Source organism: Geotrypetes seraphini, chromosome 5, assembly GCF_902459505.1.
Source record: "Geotrypetes seraphini chromosome 5, aGeoSer1.1, whole genome shotgun sequence".
Lineage (NCBI taxonomy): Eukaryota > Metazoa > Chordata > Amphibia > Gymnophiona > Dermophiidae > Geotrypetes > Geotrypetes seraphini.
In genome coordinates, this window is record NC_047088.1 from 134,835,117 (window position 1) to 134,855,526 (window position 20,410).

At 40.4% G+C, this 20,410-nt stretch overlaps 1 protein-coding gene across 6 annotated transcripts in view; it reads right to left on the reverse strand.

Moving 5' to 3' along the window:
* The window catches only part of AGAP1 (ArfGAP with GTPase domain, ankyrin repeat and PH domain 1), a 1,748,840-nt gene that overhangs the window by 828,556 nt on the left and 899,874 nt on the right, over positions 1-20,410 (reverse strand). For all 6 annotated transcript variants that reach the window (XM_033947219.1, XM_033947222.1, XM_033947220.1 and 3 more), the window contains one exon: positions 11,936-12,104. In XM_033947219.1, the coding sequence (XP_033803110.1) occupies positions 11,936-12,104 (169 nt within the window). The remainder of the gene's footprint in view (positions 1-11,935; positions 12,105-20,410) is intronic.

The window sequence follows — 20,410 nt, forward strand, 5'->3', positions numbered from 1 at the left end:
GAACAGACACTGAATGGAAGTGTGGGAGAGAGGGGGGACAGACACTGAATGGAAGGGGGATGAGAGAGGGGAGCATCAAGAACACTTAGATTTGCAGAACAAAACTTTTTAACAATCTTATCTATAAAAATCATAAATATAAGAAGAGCAGAGATTTTTTCTATAACAGCACCACAAATTTTAAATCGCCTTCTATCTTTTTTAAGAGAAAAAAAACAATTAGATAAATGTAAAATTATTCTTAAAAGTTTTCTATTTAATGATGCCTTTCAGAATTAAGTTCTGAAATAGGTGAACTCTTAGATTTATATTATCCATTTACAGTGATAGATTCTTCAACAACCAGAAACTAGCCTTATAAGGCTAAATCCCCTTCCTTAGTATACTTACCTTGAGTGTCCCTTTTCTTTTAAAAAATTGTAGTTTTTTCCCTTTTCCTAGTGTCTCTTGTAAGTTAGTATTGGTATCAGTATAGTCTATATGTTCTCTTTTATGTACCATTTTTAAAAAAATGTAAATCGCTTAGAAATTATATAAGTGTTTAATCAAATTTTTAATAAAACTTTGAACTTGGAGACAGATATCAGATCTGAAGGGAGGAAAAGAGGAGAGAGAGAGATGCTAAAATCTGCTGAGAGGGAGAGATGGAAGGGAAGATGCCACACCATGGGGGCAGCAGAGAGAAGTAGATGGATGCCACACCAATGAGGGGGGAGGGAGAGATGGAAGGGAGAGGCAGACAGTTTCTGTAAGAGGCATAGAAAGAGAGCAGATAAGAACATAAGAATTGCCGCTGCTGGGTCAGACCAGTGGTCCATCATGCCCAGCAGTCCGCTCACACAGCGGCCCTCTGGTCAAAGACCAGCGCCCTAACTGACACTAGCCCTACCAGTGTACGTTCTTGTTCAGCAGGAACTTGTCTAACTTAGTCTTGAATCCCTGGAGGGTGTGTTTCCCTATGACAGACTCCAGAAGAGCGTTCCAGTTTTCTACCACCCTCTGGGTGAAGAAGAACTTCCTTACGTTTGTTCAAAATCTATCCTCTTTCAATTTTAGAGAGTGCCCTCTCGTTCTCCCTACCTTGGAGAGATACTGTCCTTATCTACTAAGTCTATCACCTTCAGTACTTTGAATGTTTCGATTATGTCCCCTCTCAATCTCCTCTGTTTGAGGGAGAAGAGGCCCAGTTTCTCTAATCTTTCGCTGTACGGCAGCTCCTCCAACCCCTTAACTATCTTAGTCGCTCTTCTCTAGACTCTTTGGAGTAGTACCGTGTCCTTCTTCATGTACAGCGACCAGTGCTGGACACAGTACTCCAGCTGAGGGCACAGTGGCATGGTAACCTTCTCCGATCTGTTTGTGATCCCCTTCTTTATTATTCCTAGCATTCTGTTCGCCCTTTTCGCTGCCACTGCACATTGTGCAAACGGCTTCATCGACTTGTCGATCAGAACTCCCAAGTCCCTTTCCTGGGAAGTCTCTCCAAGTACTGCCCCGGACATCTTGTATTTGTGCATGGGATTTTTGTTACCATATGGAAGAGGCAGAGAGAGGGCAGACAGTGGATGGAAGGAAGAAAATGAGAAGAAGATGAGGAAAACAGAAACCAGACAACAAAGGTAGACAAAAATTTCTATTTGCTTTATTTATTTATTTTTGCTTTAGGATAAAGTATTATTGTAGCTGTTGATAATTGTTTATTAATAGAAAATAGAAATAATGTGATCCTTTTGGACTAATTTTAACATATTTTTTACTAATTCAGAGACCATAACTCCTTTCCTCGGGTCAGGACAGGGATACTGTAACAGCAGTATAGTTTACTGACCTGAAGAAAGAGGTTTTAACCTCTGAAAGCTAACTGAAAAATGTATTAGTCCAATAAAATGACGGGCATTAAATTTTCTTCCCGCCATGCCCCCCTGCCTCCTGCCCAAATGCAAAAAATAAATTGGTGGGCTTCCCAAACCCCGTCAGCTGAAGATCTCTTTCTCTAGGAAGGAAGGGGGAATTTGTTCAGAGATGTTTGGAGATAGCACAGAAGAAAAACTGTACACTGGCACTGGTATGGTAATCTTTGTTGTTTGTTTTGCATTTTAAAATAAAAGAAAAAAGTGGAAATAAAGAAATAAAGAAGAAAATGGGTAAATAAATGGGGTGGGATGCAGTGGCGTACCTAGCATATGTGACACCCGGGGCCCATCATTTTTTGATACCCCCCCCCCCCCATCTATATGAAAAATATGATTTTTAGTAACAATCTACATATCGCACAATAAGAGTGTACCTAGGAAAAGGCAGCATCTTAAACACTGCAGTGAGCACTAGAACACCAACACATACATTATAAAATTAAACAAACCAAATCCTGCACAGTCAATTGATCCAGTACAGTCGATGCTATCAGAAAGCCATGTCCCTTTCATACACACAGACAGATACACCTTTGTCCAATATGGAATAATCACAAACCAAAAATAGAAATATGTAGACAAAAGTTAAACTGAACTGCCAAGAAACCAGACTCTGCATACAATGCAATACCACAACACCACAAAAACAGTAATACATGTCCTCTAATACTGTGCAAAATATAAAGACAGTAGATGTAAATTTGAAAAACTGATATATAACAATCACCACTTTACAAATTAACAAATAAAAATAAAACAAATAATGAGAAATATGAAAATACCATTTTATTGGACTAATCCTCGTAAACTCAGTCCTTATCCCCACAAACCACCTGATTCCATCCACACAAGCCTTGAATTGTTTTATATTGAACTTATTATATTAAAGTATAAAAAGAAACAATATTCTGTACAACTGTCAATTTATAAATCAGCGTCTTCTCCCCACTCTCTCTTCCCCATTTCCCTTCAGTGTCCTCAGCCCACACTCTCTCCACTTTCCTTCAGCGCACGCACATATAAACAAGCAAGTAATTTTATATCATTTTCATTCTGTTCATTCATAGAAATTAAAGTCTAAATAATGCCAGTCACATAACAAAACATGATTTTACAAAAATAATTCCCTGCAGTCAAGCCTGCACGGATTACTAGATGTCTTTCAGCAGCTCCCCTCCCTCCCTCCCTCCCCGTTACCTTCGTGGCCAAGTCAAAATGATCTACCAACAATAAAATTTTAAAAACACAAAGCACATTATACGCAGAGAAAATGTTAATTATCATTTATATTCCGCGGGTTTTCAAAGAGGTCAAGGCAGATGACTTTATGCAATGTCACCTCAGTAACAACTATACAAAAATAGACAAATATACCCCCTCCCTTTTTATTAAACCGCGATAGCGTTTTTTAGCGCAGGGAGCTGCGCTGAATGCCCCATGCTGTTCTCGACGCTCCCTGCGCTAAAAACTGCTATTGCAGTTTAGTAAAAGGGGCCCATAGTGCAAAATATAGACAGCATATAAATTCTCAAAACGGACACATTTTGATCACTAAATTGAAAATAAAATTATTTTTCCTACCTTTATGTTTGGTAATTTCATCAGTCTCTGATTGCACTTTATTCTTCTGACTGTGCATCCAATATTTCTTCCCTTCCTTCAGCCTCCTGTATGCTTCCTCTCCTCCAGACTTCATTCCCTCCCCCAACTTTTTCTTTGTTTCACCCTGTCCCCTTTTTTCTTTCTCTCTCCATGCCCCATTTCTTTCTTTCACCCTGCCCCCTTCTTTCTTTCTCTCTCCATGCCTCCTTTCTTTCTCTATGTCTATCTTTCTTTCCCCATTTTTTTCTTTCTTTCACCCTGCCCCTTTTCTTTCTTTCTGGCTCCCTGTCCCCCCCTTGCTTTCTTTCTGGCTCCCTGGCTCCCTCCCCTTTCTTTCTTTCTTTCTCCGTTCCCTCCCCCATGCCACCGCCACTACCACCACCACCGCCGGGGAAAGGCTGCCACTGGCCATCGGAAACAGGCCGGCGCCAAATTCGCCCTCCTTCTTTTCCCGCGGGCCGACCAACTCTGGTTGCCCGATGTCAATTCAAACGTCGGAGAGGATGTTCCGGGCCAGCCAGGCAGCGATTGGCTGGCCCAGAACGTCCTCTCCGACGTCAGAATTGACGTCGGACGGCTAGAGTTGCTCAGCTCAGAGAAGAGAAGCAGCAGGGAGGGAGAATTCGGCGCCGGCTTCTTTCTTTCCCCGGCGGCAGCCTATTCCCCAGTAAGTGGCCAGCTGAACACCTCCTCGGGCCTTGCACCTGGGGCGGACCGCCCCCCTCGCCTCCCCCCCCTTGGTACACCACTGGTGGGATGGGGCAGAGGTGAGAGGGGCAGGGTAGGGGGCCCAATGGACTTGTAAGCCTAGGGGCCCTCAACGAATTAATCCTGCCCTGTTTCTGTTAAAACAGTTTTTTAAGATTCCAGTGTTTTATCTGTTCCCTAAAATTCAGAAATATCTGCAGAATCCACCATGGTGTCCAAATGTATCGGCTAGAGCAGGGGTGCCCACACTTTTTTGGCTTGCGAGCTACTCTTAAAATGACAAAGTCAAAATGATCTACCAACAATAAAATTTTTAAAAACACAAAGCACACTGTACGCAGAGAAAATGTTAATTATCATTGGTATTGGGGGGGTTTTCAGAGGTCAAGGCAGATGACACTAAAATATGCAATGTCACCTCAGTAACAACTATACAAAAATAGACAAATATACACCCTCCCCTTTTATTAAACCGCAATAGCATTTTTTTAGCGCAGGGAGCTGCGCTGAATGCACCTCACAGCTCCCAACGCTAAAAACCGCTATCGCGATTTAGTGAAAGGGGGCCATAGTGCAAAATATCGACAGCAGATATAAATTCTCAAAACGGACACATTTTGATCACTAAATTGAAAATAAAATCATTTTTCCTACCTTTTTGTCTGGTGATTTCATGAGTTTCTGGGCTAGAGGATCTCCATTGGAAAAACCATGTAAATTTGTGGATTGTCATCTACAGGAATGTTTATAACAAGTTAAGTCCTTATTATAAGATACTACTCACTTTTTTAGCTTTTGGTGCAATGGGAACCTCTTGCGGAACAAGTGAGTTTGATGGCATTGCTGTATACTTCAATCCCTCAGCAGGAGGCTCTAGATGTGAGGAAGTATTGTTTGGAAGAGCGTCCTCATCCCCATATAGTTCCAACTGAGTTTTGATTGATTTAAGCGGGATTTCCATTTATCAGAACTATTTTTTTATTTCATGGAAAGTATTATCAACAATGTTCTGGATTTGCGATGGGGGCATCTTTTGCAAATTTATACATGGCTGCATTTAAGGAGAAATTGATCACTAGTTCCCATTTTTATAGGGAAATTATCGGTCCACTTCATTGATTACATTTTTTGTCTCTGGGGTAGACCACATGAGGAATTTCAGATGTTTGTAATACATATGAATTCATGCCATACTCGGATACAATTTGAAGTGCAGTCTCACCTTAAACAGATTGCCTTTTTGGATGTTTCTGCTGAAATTAAAAGGGGAAAGTTTGAGACTACTGTATTCTCAAAACAAACTGATAGGAACTCACTATTGACATTTTCCAGTATGCATTCATATCTTTTGAAAGCAAATATCTCCTTCGCCCTGTTCTTTATATCTCAGAGAATTTGTGGCACTGATCACAAATATGTGGAAAAATCAAAGGAACTAGAAGAGAGGGGATATCCAGGGCCAATAGTAACCAGAGCCTATAAGTATGCTTTTTTTTTTTTTTTATAAACCCTAGGGAAGAACTACTTACCATATATACTCGAACATAAACCGAGGTATCCTTTTTGCCCTCCAAAATGAGGGGAAAATGTTGACTTGAATATAAGCCAGAGGTTAGAAATTTGGGTTATCATGGTGAGCCAATCTATAAAGACTGCTCACCTTCCCTCTCCATCAGCTATCTCCTAAGTCACTAAACATAATACAAATATCTGTGATGTATATATCCCAAAGCTAACATATTCATAACAAGACCCCTACATAGGAAAACGCAACTACAAGCAACAACAAACTTAAAGGTAGACAAAAATCAAACTGAAACCTCAAGAAGCTATATGCAGTTCAACACCAAAGAAAGAGAAACAGCACTCTACACTTTGGAAAATAAAAAGAAAGCAGTGTAAATTTATAGCAAAACCGCCCCTCACAATCATGAAGTAACTTCAGTGGGGGATGGGATCAAGACCAGCAGAACTTATAGCAATTTGGTACAAGGGAAGACCCTTGCGGCATCTGGCTTCATTATTGCCAGACAGTTTAGCAAGACTGGGACCGAAGACAGGGCTTCTGGCAATCCAGATGCACCATTGACTCCTCACTCTCCCCTCCTCCCAGCAAACAGCATAGAGGACAGCCACAGCCACCGCCAGGAGTAATCAGCTGCTTGCCAACATGTCGGTCATTTAAATCAAAACTAATAAGTTTCCTATATAGAGGCGCCTTTAACTGATTAGTGAGTCCCTTAAACTAAGTTGACATTTCCAAATGAAGTAGGCAAGCACTGATCTAATATATTATAACCCTCTATTGTTCTATCCTTATTTGTTCTCTTTACTATATCAATTTGTAGTTCTTCCCTAGTTTCCCTTTGAAGTGTATGTTTGTCTATCCTTACATTGTATGTTCCCCTCATTTGAAAATTATTTATTGTACATCACTTTGTAATCCTTGAAAAAAACGATTTTATCAAATATGAAATAAACTTGAAACTTGAAACCAAAAACTCCATTCCCCAGAGCCCCAGGTAGGTAGTGTTGGAAGAAGCAAATGATAAAAGGTGATGGGGAGAGATTTTGGATGGAGGTGGAGGGTTTAGCAGGACCGAGACCAAAGGCAGGCCTGCTCACAATCCAGATGTGACACTGAATCCTCTGTTTGCATGCTGGGCCTGCCCCTGCCCCGCAACTCTATTCCTCACAGCCAGACCTCTGATACATTTCAATTTTGATTTATTTTTTTTTATTTTTTAACTACAGTAGTTAGAGATGTACTCAAATATCGACTCAAATATAAACCGAGACCTCCCCTGGGCCTTTTTTTTGCCCCAAAATTTTGATTTATATTTTTATATATACAGTATGATTGATGTTTACAAAATCCTGAGTGGTGTAGAATGGGTACAAGTAGTTCAATTTGTTACTGCATCAAGATCAGAGAATAGTTAAGCTCTGGAATACTTTGCCAGAGGTTGTGGTAAGGGCGGTTAATGTAGCTGGTTTTAAAAAAAGTTTGGACAAGTTCCTGGAGAAAAAGTTCCATAGTATGCTGTTGAGATAGACATAGGGGAAGCCACTGCTGGCAGTTTAAAGTTTGTTAGATGTCAGTCTTTAAAGCCATGATACAACTGAACATCACGATAAGTAAAAACATTTAGCCAATGAAGAATTGCAGACTAACATCCATGCTCACATCTGTTACTCTCTGATTACCACTGACATCGGGTCTCCTGAGGCAGAATTCGAAACGGGGCCACGTTGAGACCCCCAAAGGCAACACACAGAGCTAAGTAACTAGTGGTGGCAGTTTTCATTTTTAACTAAGCAAAGATATTTATTGTACAAAGCGGAAAGATTTTGAAATCCTACTTTTTCAAACACCTTTGGAGTTTTTGAGTGTGCCCCATGAACTTGTCAAGTTGCTATGACTGGAAGGTGAACTCTTCTCCCAGGGAGGTTTAACAGCCTTCCCTTCAGAGTTTCATATCTCTGAGCTTTTTTACAAGCCACATTGGGTCACTCCTCATTGACTCCTTTTTGTCTATTGAAGCCAGTTCGTTTCATTACTGCCTTAGATCAATGGCATGGAATGCTGCTACTATTTGGGTTTTTGCCAGATACTTGTGACCTGGATTGACCTCCGTGAAGACGGGATACTGGGCTAGATGGACCATTGATCTGTCCCAGTAAAGCTATTCTTGTGTTCTTAAGTTGGAAAATCCACTGCTTATTTTAGGCAGCATAATGTTTTACTCATTGAGATATTTCCAGGCACTTGTGACCTGGTTGGCCACTGTTAGAAACAGAGTACTTGGCTTGATGGACCTGCGGTTTGTCCCAGTATGGCAGCTATTATGTTCTTACCTTTTGGTACAAGCCCCATACCATTTTAGTTGCATTCCTCTGGACCACTTGAAGTCTTTTTACATCCTTAGCAAGATATGGCATCTATTCAACGGTCTTACAGCAAAAAACAACAATGACTACAGTGAGTTCAAAATGCAGCAATAAGATACTGAAAAACCTACAAGCCCATGACCCAGTCTCTCCAGCACTGATATTGACCCACTGGCTGCCCATAACCAAACGCTGGATTTTCAAAGGCCTAATGTTGGCATATAAATCCCTCTACAACATGACATCCAAATACTTCTCAGACAAACTTCCTCTCTACACCCCAAGGAGAACGCTATGCTCCCAAGCTGAAATACGCCTACATACACCATCAGGACACTCCCTCCAACTCCAGACAGACTGGAAATGACCCTATACCCATTTCTTACCAAAGCTCTGAAACATACTACCTCTTCATATCAGAGCTCTTAAAGAACTTCTTAACTTTTGAAAAGCTGTAAAAACCTACCTTGTTGCCTAGTCATTCCCTCAACCCTTCACCAGCATCAATAAGTAATCCTATATGAGGATATATTGCAACATACTGTATGAAAACCCTATATTGCAACACTGTGAATGTAAATTGCAACCCATTCTTTGGGAAGGATTTGAAATAAATCTAAATAAATAAATAAATAAAACTCAACACAATACTCCACATGGGGCATCACTGACGACTTGTACATGGACATCAATATTTCCTTTCTTCTACTGGTTAAGCCTCTTCTCTATGTAGCCTAACATCCTTCTAGCTGCAATCGCTGCTTTGTCACAAATGATATTTCAGAGAGGATTTGAATAATTGTTATATTATCATAATAGTACACTGTTCCAATGTATATTTTTTGTTACTGTATTTTGGTGTTTAAGAATTTTATGTTTGTTTTATAATAATCTGACTAAAGTGGTGGATTGTGCAGAAACTGAGTGTTTCAAATAAGTAAATAATTACTCTTTCCTAAAGTAAAAGGACTATTGAGCACACAATGAAGTACTAAGTACCATATATACTCAAATATAAACCGGTATTTTGGGGCTAAAAAATTGACCCAAAAATGGGGGTCCCAGTTTAAATTTGGGCCAGCGCCCACCCAATCTCCTCCCAAACTTATTGTAGGCCTCCGCTGGCCCGCCAGGCTCTGCATCCTGTCCCCCCTCCCTTGTCTGTCCATCGTACCTCATTTGCCGCTGGAATCTCTGGTGGTCCAGAGGTGTAGCAGGCAGGTGCGAACTTTCCGAACGCCTGCCCCGCTACTAACCCAGTCAGTTGGTCGCTTCTGCGAGTTCTGGCTTCAGCCGTTGAGCGGTACTGAGTAGGAGCACACTTCGGCGCTAAGCGGCTTTCTGAATGGCTCCCATGAAAAGCCACTTAGCACCGAGCAGCAGCGCCAAAGTGTGCTCCTACTCAGTAACGCTCAGCGGCTGAAGCCAGAACTTGCAGCAGCAACCGACCGGGTTAGCAGCAGGGCAGGAGCGTGGAAAGTTCGCTCCTGCCCGCCACACCTCTGAACCACCAGGGATTCCAGTAGCAGGGAGGTACAATGGACAGGGCAGGGAGGGGGGAACAGGGTGCAGAGCCTGGGATGGAAGGGAAGGGGGCTGGGTGCACTGCCTGCCAGGGAGGGGGCTGGGTACAGAGCCTAACAGAGGAGGGAGGGAAGGGGGTTGGGTGCAGAGCCTGACAGGGGATGGAGGGAAGGGGGCTTGGTGCAGAGCCTGACAGGGAAGGGAACTTGAATATTAAGCTGCCCAACTTATATTTGAGTCAACCATTTTTCCTCCTTTTGGGGGGAAAAATGGGGGTCTCAACTTATATTCAGATCAACTTATATTTAAGCATACTGTATACGGTAGTACATTTGGACTAAATCAGATGAATTATTTCTTCAGACAATGTATAATTAAGCTATAGAATGCATTGCCAGAAAATGTGGCAAAAGTAGCTTGAATGGTAGAATTTAAAAACAGGTGGATGTGGGGAAAATCCACTGCTTATTCCTGGGACAATCAGCATAGAATCACCAGGTACTTTTGACACAGATTGGTCGCTGTTGGAAACAGGATGCAGGCCTTGATGAACCTTTGGTCTGTCCCAGTACAACAATGTATTTATATAAGTGGCACCAGTAATTGTCATTAAAATAAGAAATAGAAGGCTCCATTTTAGCTTGAGTACTTAGGCCCAGATTCTATAAATCAGAGGACTCAAACACGCGGCCCATGGGTCATATGCGGCCCCCCAGGGACTATTTTGCGGCCCGGAATCTGTCTTCTCCACTTCACAAGTTTTCCAATTGTGGAGAGGACAATCGTGTACAGACCATGACTGCAGCTCGCCTAAAGCAGGGGTCCCCAATCTGCTTCCCTTCCTGTCTCACTGCCCTCCCTCAAGCCACCACAATCGGGGAACAGGCCAGCGCCAAGGTCTTAGCTCTCCCTGCTTATCTTCCCCAGCTCAGAGCCAACCAATTCTTGCCACTTGACGTCAATTCTAACATCTGGGAGGAAGTTCCGGGCCAGCCTATCGCTGCCTAGCTGGCCCGGAACTTCCTCTCCGACGTTAGAATTGACATCCGGTGGTGAGAATTGGTCGGCCCCGCGCTGGGGAAGATAAGCAGGGAGAGCTAAGACCTTGGCACTGGCCTGTTCCTCGGTGGCGGCCTGGTCCCCAGTGGTGGTAGCTTGGGGGAGGGCAGGGAGAAATGAAGAAAGAAAGGGGGGACAGGGAGACAGAAAGAAAGAAGGGAGACGGGACATAGGTTTGATTCCATGAACTCTGAACAGAAGTATTTGTTTAGCAGGTTTGCTTTTTCCTCATCTCTCTCCACATAGTGGTTCACACCTTCTTTCAGTCTCATAATTCCATTTTTTGTCTTCCCTTTTTTAATATTTCTAGTCATTTGCTCTTCAGCTTGTGTTTTTGCCAGATGTATCTCTCTCTTGGCTTCTTTCATGCGGCCCGCCAGGTACTATTTTGAGGCCCTTGGTATTATAAAGAATGATTCTTTATGGAAAACCTGTGCCTTAAGGCCCTGATTCTGTATAGGACGCCCGGGAGGGGTGTCCTATACAGAATAGGGCCTAAACCAGTGGCAACTCAAACCCTTTGCAGGGCCACATTTTGGATTTGTAGATATTTGGAGGGCCTCAGAAAAAATAGCTAATGTCTTATTTAAAAAATTACAATTTTACATGAAGTAATATGCTTTATAGTTTATAAATATTTCTTTTCGGCTAAGTCTTAATAATAATATTGTAATTTATAGCTAGAGAGACATATGATCAAGAAACTGTTTTATTTTACTTTTGTGATTATGATAAACATCCTGAGGGCCTCAAAATAGTACCTGGTGCCCCCGGACCACGAGTTTGGACCACTGCATTAAAGCAACTCAATATAGTTGCTTGCCATTTAGTTATCTATTACACATTATGTTCATATAACTTTCTGGAACTAATCTTCCTCATTCACTCTAACCATTTTTGCTTATGTTGGTCATGACTGAACTCATATCCACTAATACCAGTTATTTCAAGTGTACACAACCCAGATCTATGTCTTTCCCTCTCAGGCCAGAATATCTAATGCCTAACTCCAGAAGGTCAGGTTTTTTTTGTTTTTGATATCTAAAATGTAGCAACATTTCATTGTTACAATAAATGGCAAACAATAGAAACACAATAATCCAAAAGAATAATATGCCAGAGGTGATGCCTTCACCAATCTAGAAAAGGTTTTAAGTTGTAGACTGTCAGATTTACTAAGGTTCCTTTCTTCCTATTTTTTCCAGATACAAGTAGTGTGGAAAAAATATCATCTTTACCTGAATTTGGTGAGATCTGTAAACTGCTCACATCTTTGGAAAGGCCATTTGTTTTGGGGCTTGAGATGGGTGCACAAGCAGAAGTGGCACGAGGTGGTCTTTTTCCAGGAACTTTCACAGTAGTTCTTAGAAGGTCAATTTCCTTTCCATGAACATTCTGCATATAATCCTGCAAGAAAAAGGCCAACACTGATGACTTAAATGAGAATACTAATTTAAAATCCATTGCACATTTATCTCAACTACACTCTAGAATATACTGCCACCACAAAATGTAGAAAATGATTGAATATAAGAACTGCAAAGTCTATCTAATTTTAAAATCCTAATGTAAGACATTGAGAGGTTATGGCCTACCTACTACATCCTTGGAGCAATAGACACTGGAGCAACAGACATCAAGAACAATGGACTGTGGGAAACCTCCTCACGGAAGAACTTCTCAGATAGCTCACCAAGGCCTACTTTAATGGTAACAATCCAAAACACAAGGCAAACAACCCCATGGCAAATACATACCAAAGAGAAAGTGGGGAAGGATAAAGCAGAGTTTTGAGTACAATCATCTATTAAAATGCAAAACATATAAAGTAACCAATCTATCTTGCGATTCCTTCCAGACCCAACACGTGTATGTGCAGCTCTCAAGAGATACATTATATTTTTATCACAGTTCTCATCAGTTTTTCATACTCCAACATATAACATTTTTATTTTCAAATATTTACATGCTTCAGCGTCATGTATTGGATTGTCATCTGTACTCCTGAAGCAAGCTTCATTTTCAAAGCTGAAATATGGACCATGTCAGGTCTGGAAGGAATCGCAAGGCCCCACAGACTCCAGCAAACTGTCTCCGCTCCCAACAGACAGGAGGATAGTGCACAACAGACCCTGGACTCCTGATGATCTGAGAGGGAGTCGAGTCAAAATTGTGACCAGCAGAAGAACAGCTGCAGGGCTTAACGGTTAGTCGGTCAGGGCTTAATGGATGTAATTAATCCATTGTGAAGACCTAAACGGCTTACCAGCTGATCAGTCTTTGTCCTCTTTCTCATTGGTTAATATGGGCAGTTTTTTTATTAATGAAAAATTATCATATAAAATCATTTTTACTGGACATTTGCCTTCTTATTTGTTATGTGATATACCAGTTGATTTAATTTGGTTAACAATCCTAGTTAGTAACCTGTTAAAAGAAGGAAATTTTCCTTTGTCACTAGGTGAAAAATTTTTTAATGTCAATTCCAAAATCCCATGGAACAGGTTTAATCACTGTATTGAATATTTGTCCGGCAGCTAGTGTACCTTAAATGGCAAAACTACTAGAGTATCAAATTATATATTTCTTGAGTTTTTTTCATTGTCTGCATGATTCTTACTTTGGCTTTTAGGACAATTCATAATACAGAATCCTTATTATTGACCTTGGCATTAAAAGGTAATGAATTTATGAGTCATAGTCGGTTCTACTTCACTTCAATATATCAGGGACATTTGATACAGTTGAACATATTAATGGTTAAGCTAAGTGAACTTGGCATTTCTGAAGTGGTTCAGAATTGGTTTGAGGGCTTTATAAAAAAAAAAAGACAGAACTGTGTTAAGAAAAATAATTTTTTCTCATTTAGCTGCAGCCCAAAATATGGTGTTCCACAAACTTTGCCACTTTTATCAATTTTGTTTAATGTCTTTATGAATTCTTTGGATTTGGATCCACAAATGTTTTGTCAGCCTCCTCTCCCGTCTTCGGAGATAAGATGATTGTCACGCTACATGGACTGAACTAAGGGGTCTTTTTACTAAGGCGTGCTAGCCGTATTAGCACGCGCTAAATGCTAATGTGTCCATTATATTCTATGGACGCGTTAGCGTTTAGCGTGCGTTAAAATGGCTAGAGTGCCTTAGTAAAAGCGGGGGTAAGTTTTTATTTTTTCTCATTGACTGGAATTATATTTTATTTTGAGATGCTTATATTTTGCAAATTTATGTTGAATTCTGCATTATTCTTCTCCGTGTTAATCTATTATTCCTTTCCCTCTTAGGTATTTCACTTTGTACCTGTTTGGTTTATTATTTATCCTTCTTTTTTTTTAATAAATAGTTTCTACCATTACTTCTTAGGCACTTTAGTTATATTGTAATCCCAAATCTGGGACAGATAGAACATAAGAAGCACCATCTCCGGATCAGACCTTCGGTCCATCAAGTCCGGCGATCCGCACACGCGGAGGCCCTGCCAGGTGTACACCTGGCATAATTTTTAGTCACCCATATCCTTCTATGCCTCTTATAAGGAGAAGTGCATCTAGTTTGCTTTTGAATCCTAGGATGGTTGATTCCGAAATAACCTCCTCTGGGAGAGCATTCCAGGTGTCAACCACTCTCTGCATGAAGCAGAACTTCCTGATATTTGTCCTGAACTTGTCCCCCCTTAGCTTCATTCTGTGTCCTCTTGTCCATGTCAAATTGGACAATATAAATAATTTTTTCTGCTCTATTTTGTCGATTCCTTTCAGTATTTTGAAGGTCTCGATCATATCCCCTCGCAGTCTCCTTTTCTCAAGGAAGAACAATCCCAGTCTCTTAAGTCGATCCTCGTATTCCAGTTTCTCCATTCCTTTTACTATTTTTGTTGCTCGTCTCTGTACCCTCTCCAGCAGTTTTATATCCTTCTTTAGGTTGGGAGACCAATGTTGGACACATCCAAGTGGGGTCTGACCATTGCTCTATAAAGCGGCATTATGACCTTTTCCGATCTACTCGTGATTCCCTTCTTTATCATGCCCAACATTCTATTTGCTTTCTTTGCTGCTGCCGCACATTGTGCTGACAGTTTCAGGGTCCTTTCTATCAGTACACCCAGGTCCTTTTCTTGTTAGCTCTTACCCAGAGTTGTACCTGACATTCTATACTTGTGTTCCTTATTCTTACTACCTAAATGCATTACTTTGCATTTCTCCACATTAAACTTCATCTTCCATTTCTCCGCCCATTTCTCTAACTGACACAAGTTGCTCTGGAGTTCCTTGCTATCCTTCTGCGATCAGATTGCCCGGCATAGCTATGTGTCGTCTGCAAACTTGATGATCTCACTGGATGTTCCTTCTTCTAGGTCATTGATATAAATATTAAATAGGATCGGCCCAAGTACCGAGCCCTGGGGTACACCACTAGTCACTTTCTCCCAGTCGGAGAACTTCCCATTTATGCCCATTCTCTGTTCTCCAGCCATTTGCCTATCCATCTTTGTATATCCCTCTCTATTCCATGGCTTTGTAGTTTCCTGAGAAGTCTTTTGTGTGGAACTATATCGAACGCTTTCTGGAAGTCTAAGTATATTATGTCCACCGGTTCTCCACTATCAATTGTTTGTTCACGGTCTCAAAAAATTGAAGTAAATCTGTTAAACATGATTTCCCTTTCCTGAAGCCATGTTGACTGGCTTTCATCAGGTCGTGTGTATCTAAGTGCCGGACTATGCTATCTTTAATCAGTGCTTCAACCATCTTTCCAGGGACAGACGTAAGGCTCACAGGTCTGTAGTTGCCTGGTTCTCCTCTCGATCCTGTTTTGAAAATTGGCGTGACATTCGCTATCTTCCAGTCGTCCAGTATCTGTCCAGTTTTAATTGTCAGGTTGGTAAGTTTTTGCAATAACTCTCCGATTTCAACCTTCAATTCTTTTAAGACTCTCGGGTGAATTCCATCCGGTCCAGGGGATTTGTCACTTTTAAGTTTGTCGATCTGGTAGTATATCTGGTCCAAGTCCACTTCTACTGTGGTGAGACTGTCTTCTATTACTCCTTTAAACACTTCCACTGCTTCTGGTATTGTTGCGGTGTCCTCCTTTGTAAAGACGGACACAAAGAAGGAATTTAGTCTGTCTGCAATTTGTTTGTCTTCCTTGATGTACCCTTTTCTTCCCTGGTCGTCCAGCAGTCCCACCGCCTCTTTTGCGGGTTTTTTTCCTTTTACGTATCTAAAGAAGGGCTTGAAGTTTTTGACCTCTTGCACTATTTTCTCCTCATAGTCCTTTTTGGCATCCCTCACCGCCTTGTGACATTTCTTCTGATCATCTTTATGTTTGTTACAAGCTTCGGTTGTTTTCGTGCGTTTCCATTTTTTGAAAGAATCCTTCTTTTCTTTTATGGCTTCCTTCACCTGTCTGGTAAGCCATGTCTCATTGTTTCATATTAATGGTTCTATATATTATTATTGTTGTTAAAATTATCTTCTTCTTCTTGTTTTCACATTTTTGTAACTGCATCGAACCGAAAGGTATTTTGTGGTATATAAATAAAATCTTATGTTATGTTATCTAAGTATAAAGAAAACTGGGAAGTGATTATCTTATGAAACTGATCTTTTCTATAAAATACCTCACTAAGTCATCTGCTGATGGTTGCATTAAGTCAGGAAGCACAGCTACTGTTGTCACCTGTGTAAGATTATTATACATTGCCAATATGGTTTCAGATCCAATTTCAGTACCAAATCCTTACTGGCCTCATTAATTTCAAAGGTTTAGCATCTACATTCATGTAATAAGTTTGCAATTATATTACAATTTGATCTATCTTTGGCCTTTGATGTCGTTCACCACAATATTTTGATTTACCAACTCTTTGAGATAGGCACTGATTCTACATTCTTAGACTGATTCTCGAAATTCTTACAATCTCGCTCATATACTATTAATATGAATGGCACCCTGTCATCTCCTTGGAAGCCGTTATGCGGAGTCCCGCAGGGATCACCTCTGTCCCCTATTCTTTTCAACATCTATCAGTAAATAAAAACAATATTTTGTCATATATTAAAATACTAGGCAAATTAACATTAACATACATGAGACAAAAGGGAAGTTGTGAAAGGAGAAGTTGTTTAAAATACATCAAAGTAAAATTAATAAAAAAGGGGAGGTAAAAAGGGAGTGGCAAGACATTGGGGGGATCGCTTCAGAAGAAGCTTTTGATGTTTCAGAGCTTCACAGAAAATAGAAGTTTGAGAAGCGGAAGCTGGTACTAAAGAGTAAAGGCATTTTTAAAGAGAAAAGTTTTGAGCTTGGTTTTAAATTTTCCAAGCGAGTTCACTAATCAAACATCTAATGGGAGGGCATGCCACAAAGAAGGGGTAGTAACTGAAAAAATGGAATTACGAGTAGTATCGTAAAACAATCTACTTTCAAACTTTTCCATCTATCTCCCTTGAAACACTATATACATATGCAGTTGACATCTTTGTCCTTCTTGACATAGATTTGAATCTCACTAACCTTGCTGAGAATATAATAGCATGTATAATGAAACTTCAATCTTGGATCTTTACTGTACAAATGAAGCTGAATGAATCCAAAACAAAACTACTTTGGATTGGCACAAAATTAGATCAGCTACCTTCACTCATTTCATTGCCTTCTGGATCCTCATTGCAGATTGAATTTGCAAGCAACATTTTGGGTGTCATTATAGACTCAATACTTTCATTTAACGACCATCTTTACTTTCTGGTAAAAAAAAATAAAAAAATGTTTCTTTAGTCTCCACATGTTGTGAAAAGTGAGATTCTGTTTCCACCAACAACATTTTGCTTTTATTGTACAATCAATCATTCTTTTGAGGTTGGATTATTGTAATTCTATATATTTAAATCTAACCAAGAAAAGTCTTCAAGACTTCAGCAGATCCAGAATACTGTAGCTAGGTTGATTTTTGCAAAAAGCAAATTTGATCATGTTTCCCCGCTTTTGTTAAAACTTCACTGGTTCCCAGTAAACATTTAAGATCTTGCATGGCACTCTTCCTCCTTTAATTTCACCATCTTGGAACTCTGCGAGACCTGATATTAACAGATCTATCTAAAAGCTTAAATGATCTTTTTCCTCACTTAAATTAGGGAAATCTCTTTACTTCAAAATTACTGAGCTTTGGAATAATTTTCCTGCCCAGCTGCGGAATTTGGGTTCCTTCCAATTATTCTGAAAACATATGAAAACTTGGCTATTCTCAAAAATGTAAATCTTGCTACTCTCTATACAATCACTAATTCTTATTATGTTTTTCCTTCTTTTCAAATTTCCTGTAAACCATGCTGAGCAATATTTTTATAGAGAAGATGCTGTATATAAGCTTAAGGTTTAGTTTAGATTAAAATTAACTTTTCTATTCTTTGGTATTTCTAAGTCATAGACTGTAAAATCCACCTGGCTTCCTTCTGGCTACAGCAACCGCCTTATCACACTGTTTAGATGCCTTTAGATCCAAAGACACAATCACTCCAAGGTCTCTCTCTCCATCAGTGCTTATCAGCCTCACATCTCCCAGCACGTATGGTTCCCTCAGATTTCTACTCCCCAAATGCATCATTCTGCACTTCTTTGCATTGAATTTTAGTTGCCAGATGTTAGACCATTCTTCTAACTTTTGCAGATCCTTTTTCATGTCTTCCACTCCTTCTGGAGTGTCTAATCTGTTACAAATCTTGGTATCATCTGTAAAAAGGTTAACCTTATCTTCTAACACTTCAGTAATGTTGCTCATAAACATATTGAACAGAATCAGTCCCAGCACCGATCCCTGAGGCACGCCACTACTTACCTATCCCCCCTCCGAAGGAATTTCATTAACCACCACCCTCAGTCTGTCCATCAACCAGCTTCTAATCCAGTTCACCACTTTGGGCCCTAACTTCAGCCCATGGAGTTTGTTTAAGAGCCTCCTATGAGGATCCGTGTCAAAGATTTTGCTGAAATCGAAGTAAATTACATCTAGTACATCTTGATCCAATTCTCTGGTCACCCAGTCAAAGAATTCAATCAGATTCATTTGTCACTTACCTTTAATAAACCCATGCTGCCTGAGATTAGATTCTAAGAATTTCACTATTCTTTCGTTCAGTAACGTTTCCATTACTTTTCCAATAACTGAAGTGAGGCTTACCGGCCTGTAGTTTCCCGCTTCATCTCTACAATCACTTTTGTGTAAAGGGACCACATCTGCTCTTCTCCAGGCCCGCAGAACCTCTCTTGCCTCTAAAGATTTATTGAAGAAATCTTTAAGAAAGTCCGCCAGAATCTCTCGGAGCTCCATCAATAGCCTGGGATGGATCCTGTTTGGTCCCATAGCTTTGTCCACCTTCAGTTTTTCAAGTTGTTCATAAACACTTTCTTCCATGAATGGTGAGGTATCCTTTCTCAGTTATAACTTTGCTAACCAATTATGGTCCTTCTCCATGTTTTTATTCTGTGAACACTGAAAAGAAGTATTTGTTTAGTATGTTTGCTTTGTCCTCATCACTCTTCACATAGTGGTTCATACCTTCTTTCAATCTCGTAATTCCATTTTTTGCCTTTCTCCTTTCACTAATATACTTGAAAAAATTTTGTCTCCCCTTTAGAGGAAAGCTAAGCAGGCTGGAGTTTCCTCAGCCCCCAGATCAGATGTTATCAACCAGCATTTGAAATTCAGTCCACAAAGTGAATTGCAGGCTTTGAGTTTTCCACTAGTAGAAGAGCAGCACATTAAAGGTTGTGTCTTAGCTCATTCACAACCCAAATCACCAGCATAGCTATGAGCATACTGACACCAGAGGAAGAAGAATCCTCGAGCTGGTGCAAGGCAATGAGGGAGCCCCTGTAGTGATATCAATCAGAGAGCTGTAGTGATATCAATCAGAGAGCTTAGGAAGAATAAAGGTTGTTGCTAGAGAAGTAAGTACTGTACTTCAATGGTTGAAATAACTGAGTAGGTTATCTATCATGACACTGGAACTTTGGGAAGCCATCGAGGGTTAAGATAACAGAATTTGAATAAAATGGTGTGTTCTGTTCAGCAGCAAGTTTTGGCTCAGTCTCAATATGCTTTTAGGTTGAATTAATTTGAAGCAATTTTGAGAAAAAGGCAAGTTAACACTCAGACATGAAAAAGCTGATTTGTCGATGAAATTGGAACATTTTGAAAATGAAATGAGGCAGAATAATTTGCTATTTATTAATTTCCCTAAGACATTAATAGTAATTACCTACATAAATATTTGAAGGAAATTTATAAATATTTGCAAGATAATATTACCGTATTTTTCAATCCATAAGACACACCTGACCATAAGATGCACCCTAGATTTAGAGGAGGAAATCAAGAAAAAAAACCCATTCTAAACTAAATTCTCCCTGCCAGGCTCCTTTCCTTTCCCCCGCCCTGCTAGGCTCTGTACCCTTCCCCTCACCTCTGGTGGTCTAGTGGTAGGCCCTAGTGGTAGGCCAGGGCAGGGCACAGAACAGGCAGGCTAGTGGCCTAGTGACAAGCATGCCCCACACCCCCCAGTACCTTAAATCATCCCCCCATACCCTCCAGTACCTTAAATCATCCCCATACCACGTGCCCCCAGTACCTTAAATCATCCCCATGTACCTTAAATCATCTCCCATACATCCACAGGCCCCCCAGTATCTTAAATCATCCCCATATCCCTTAAA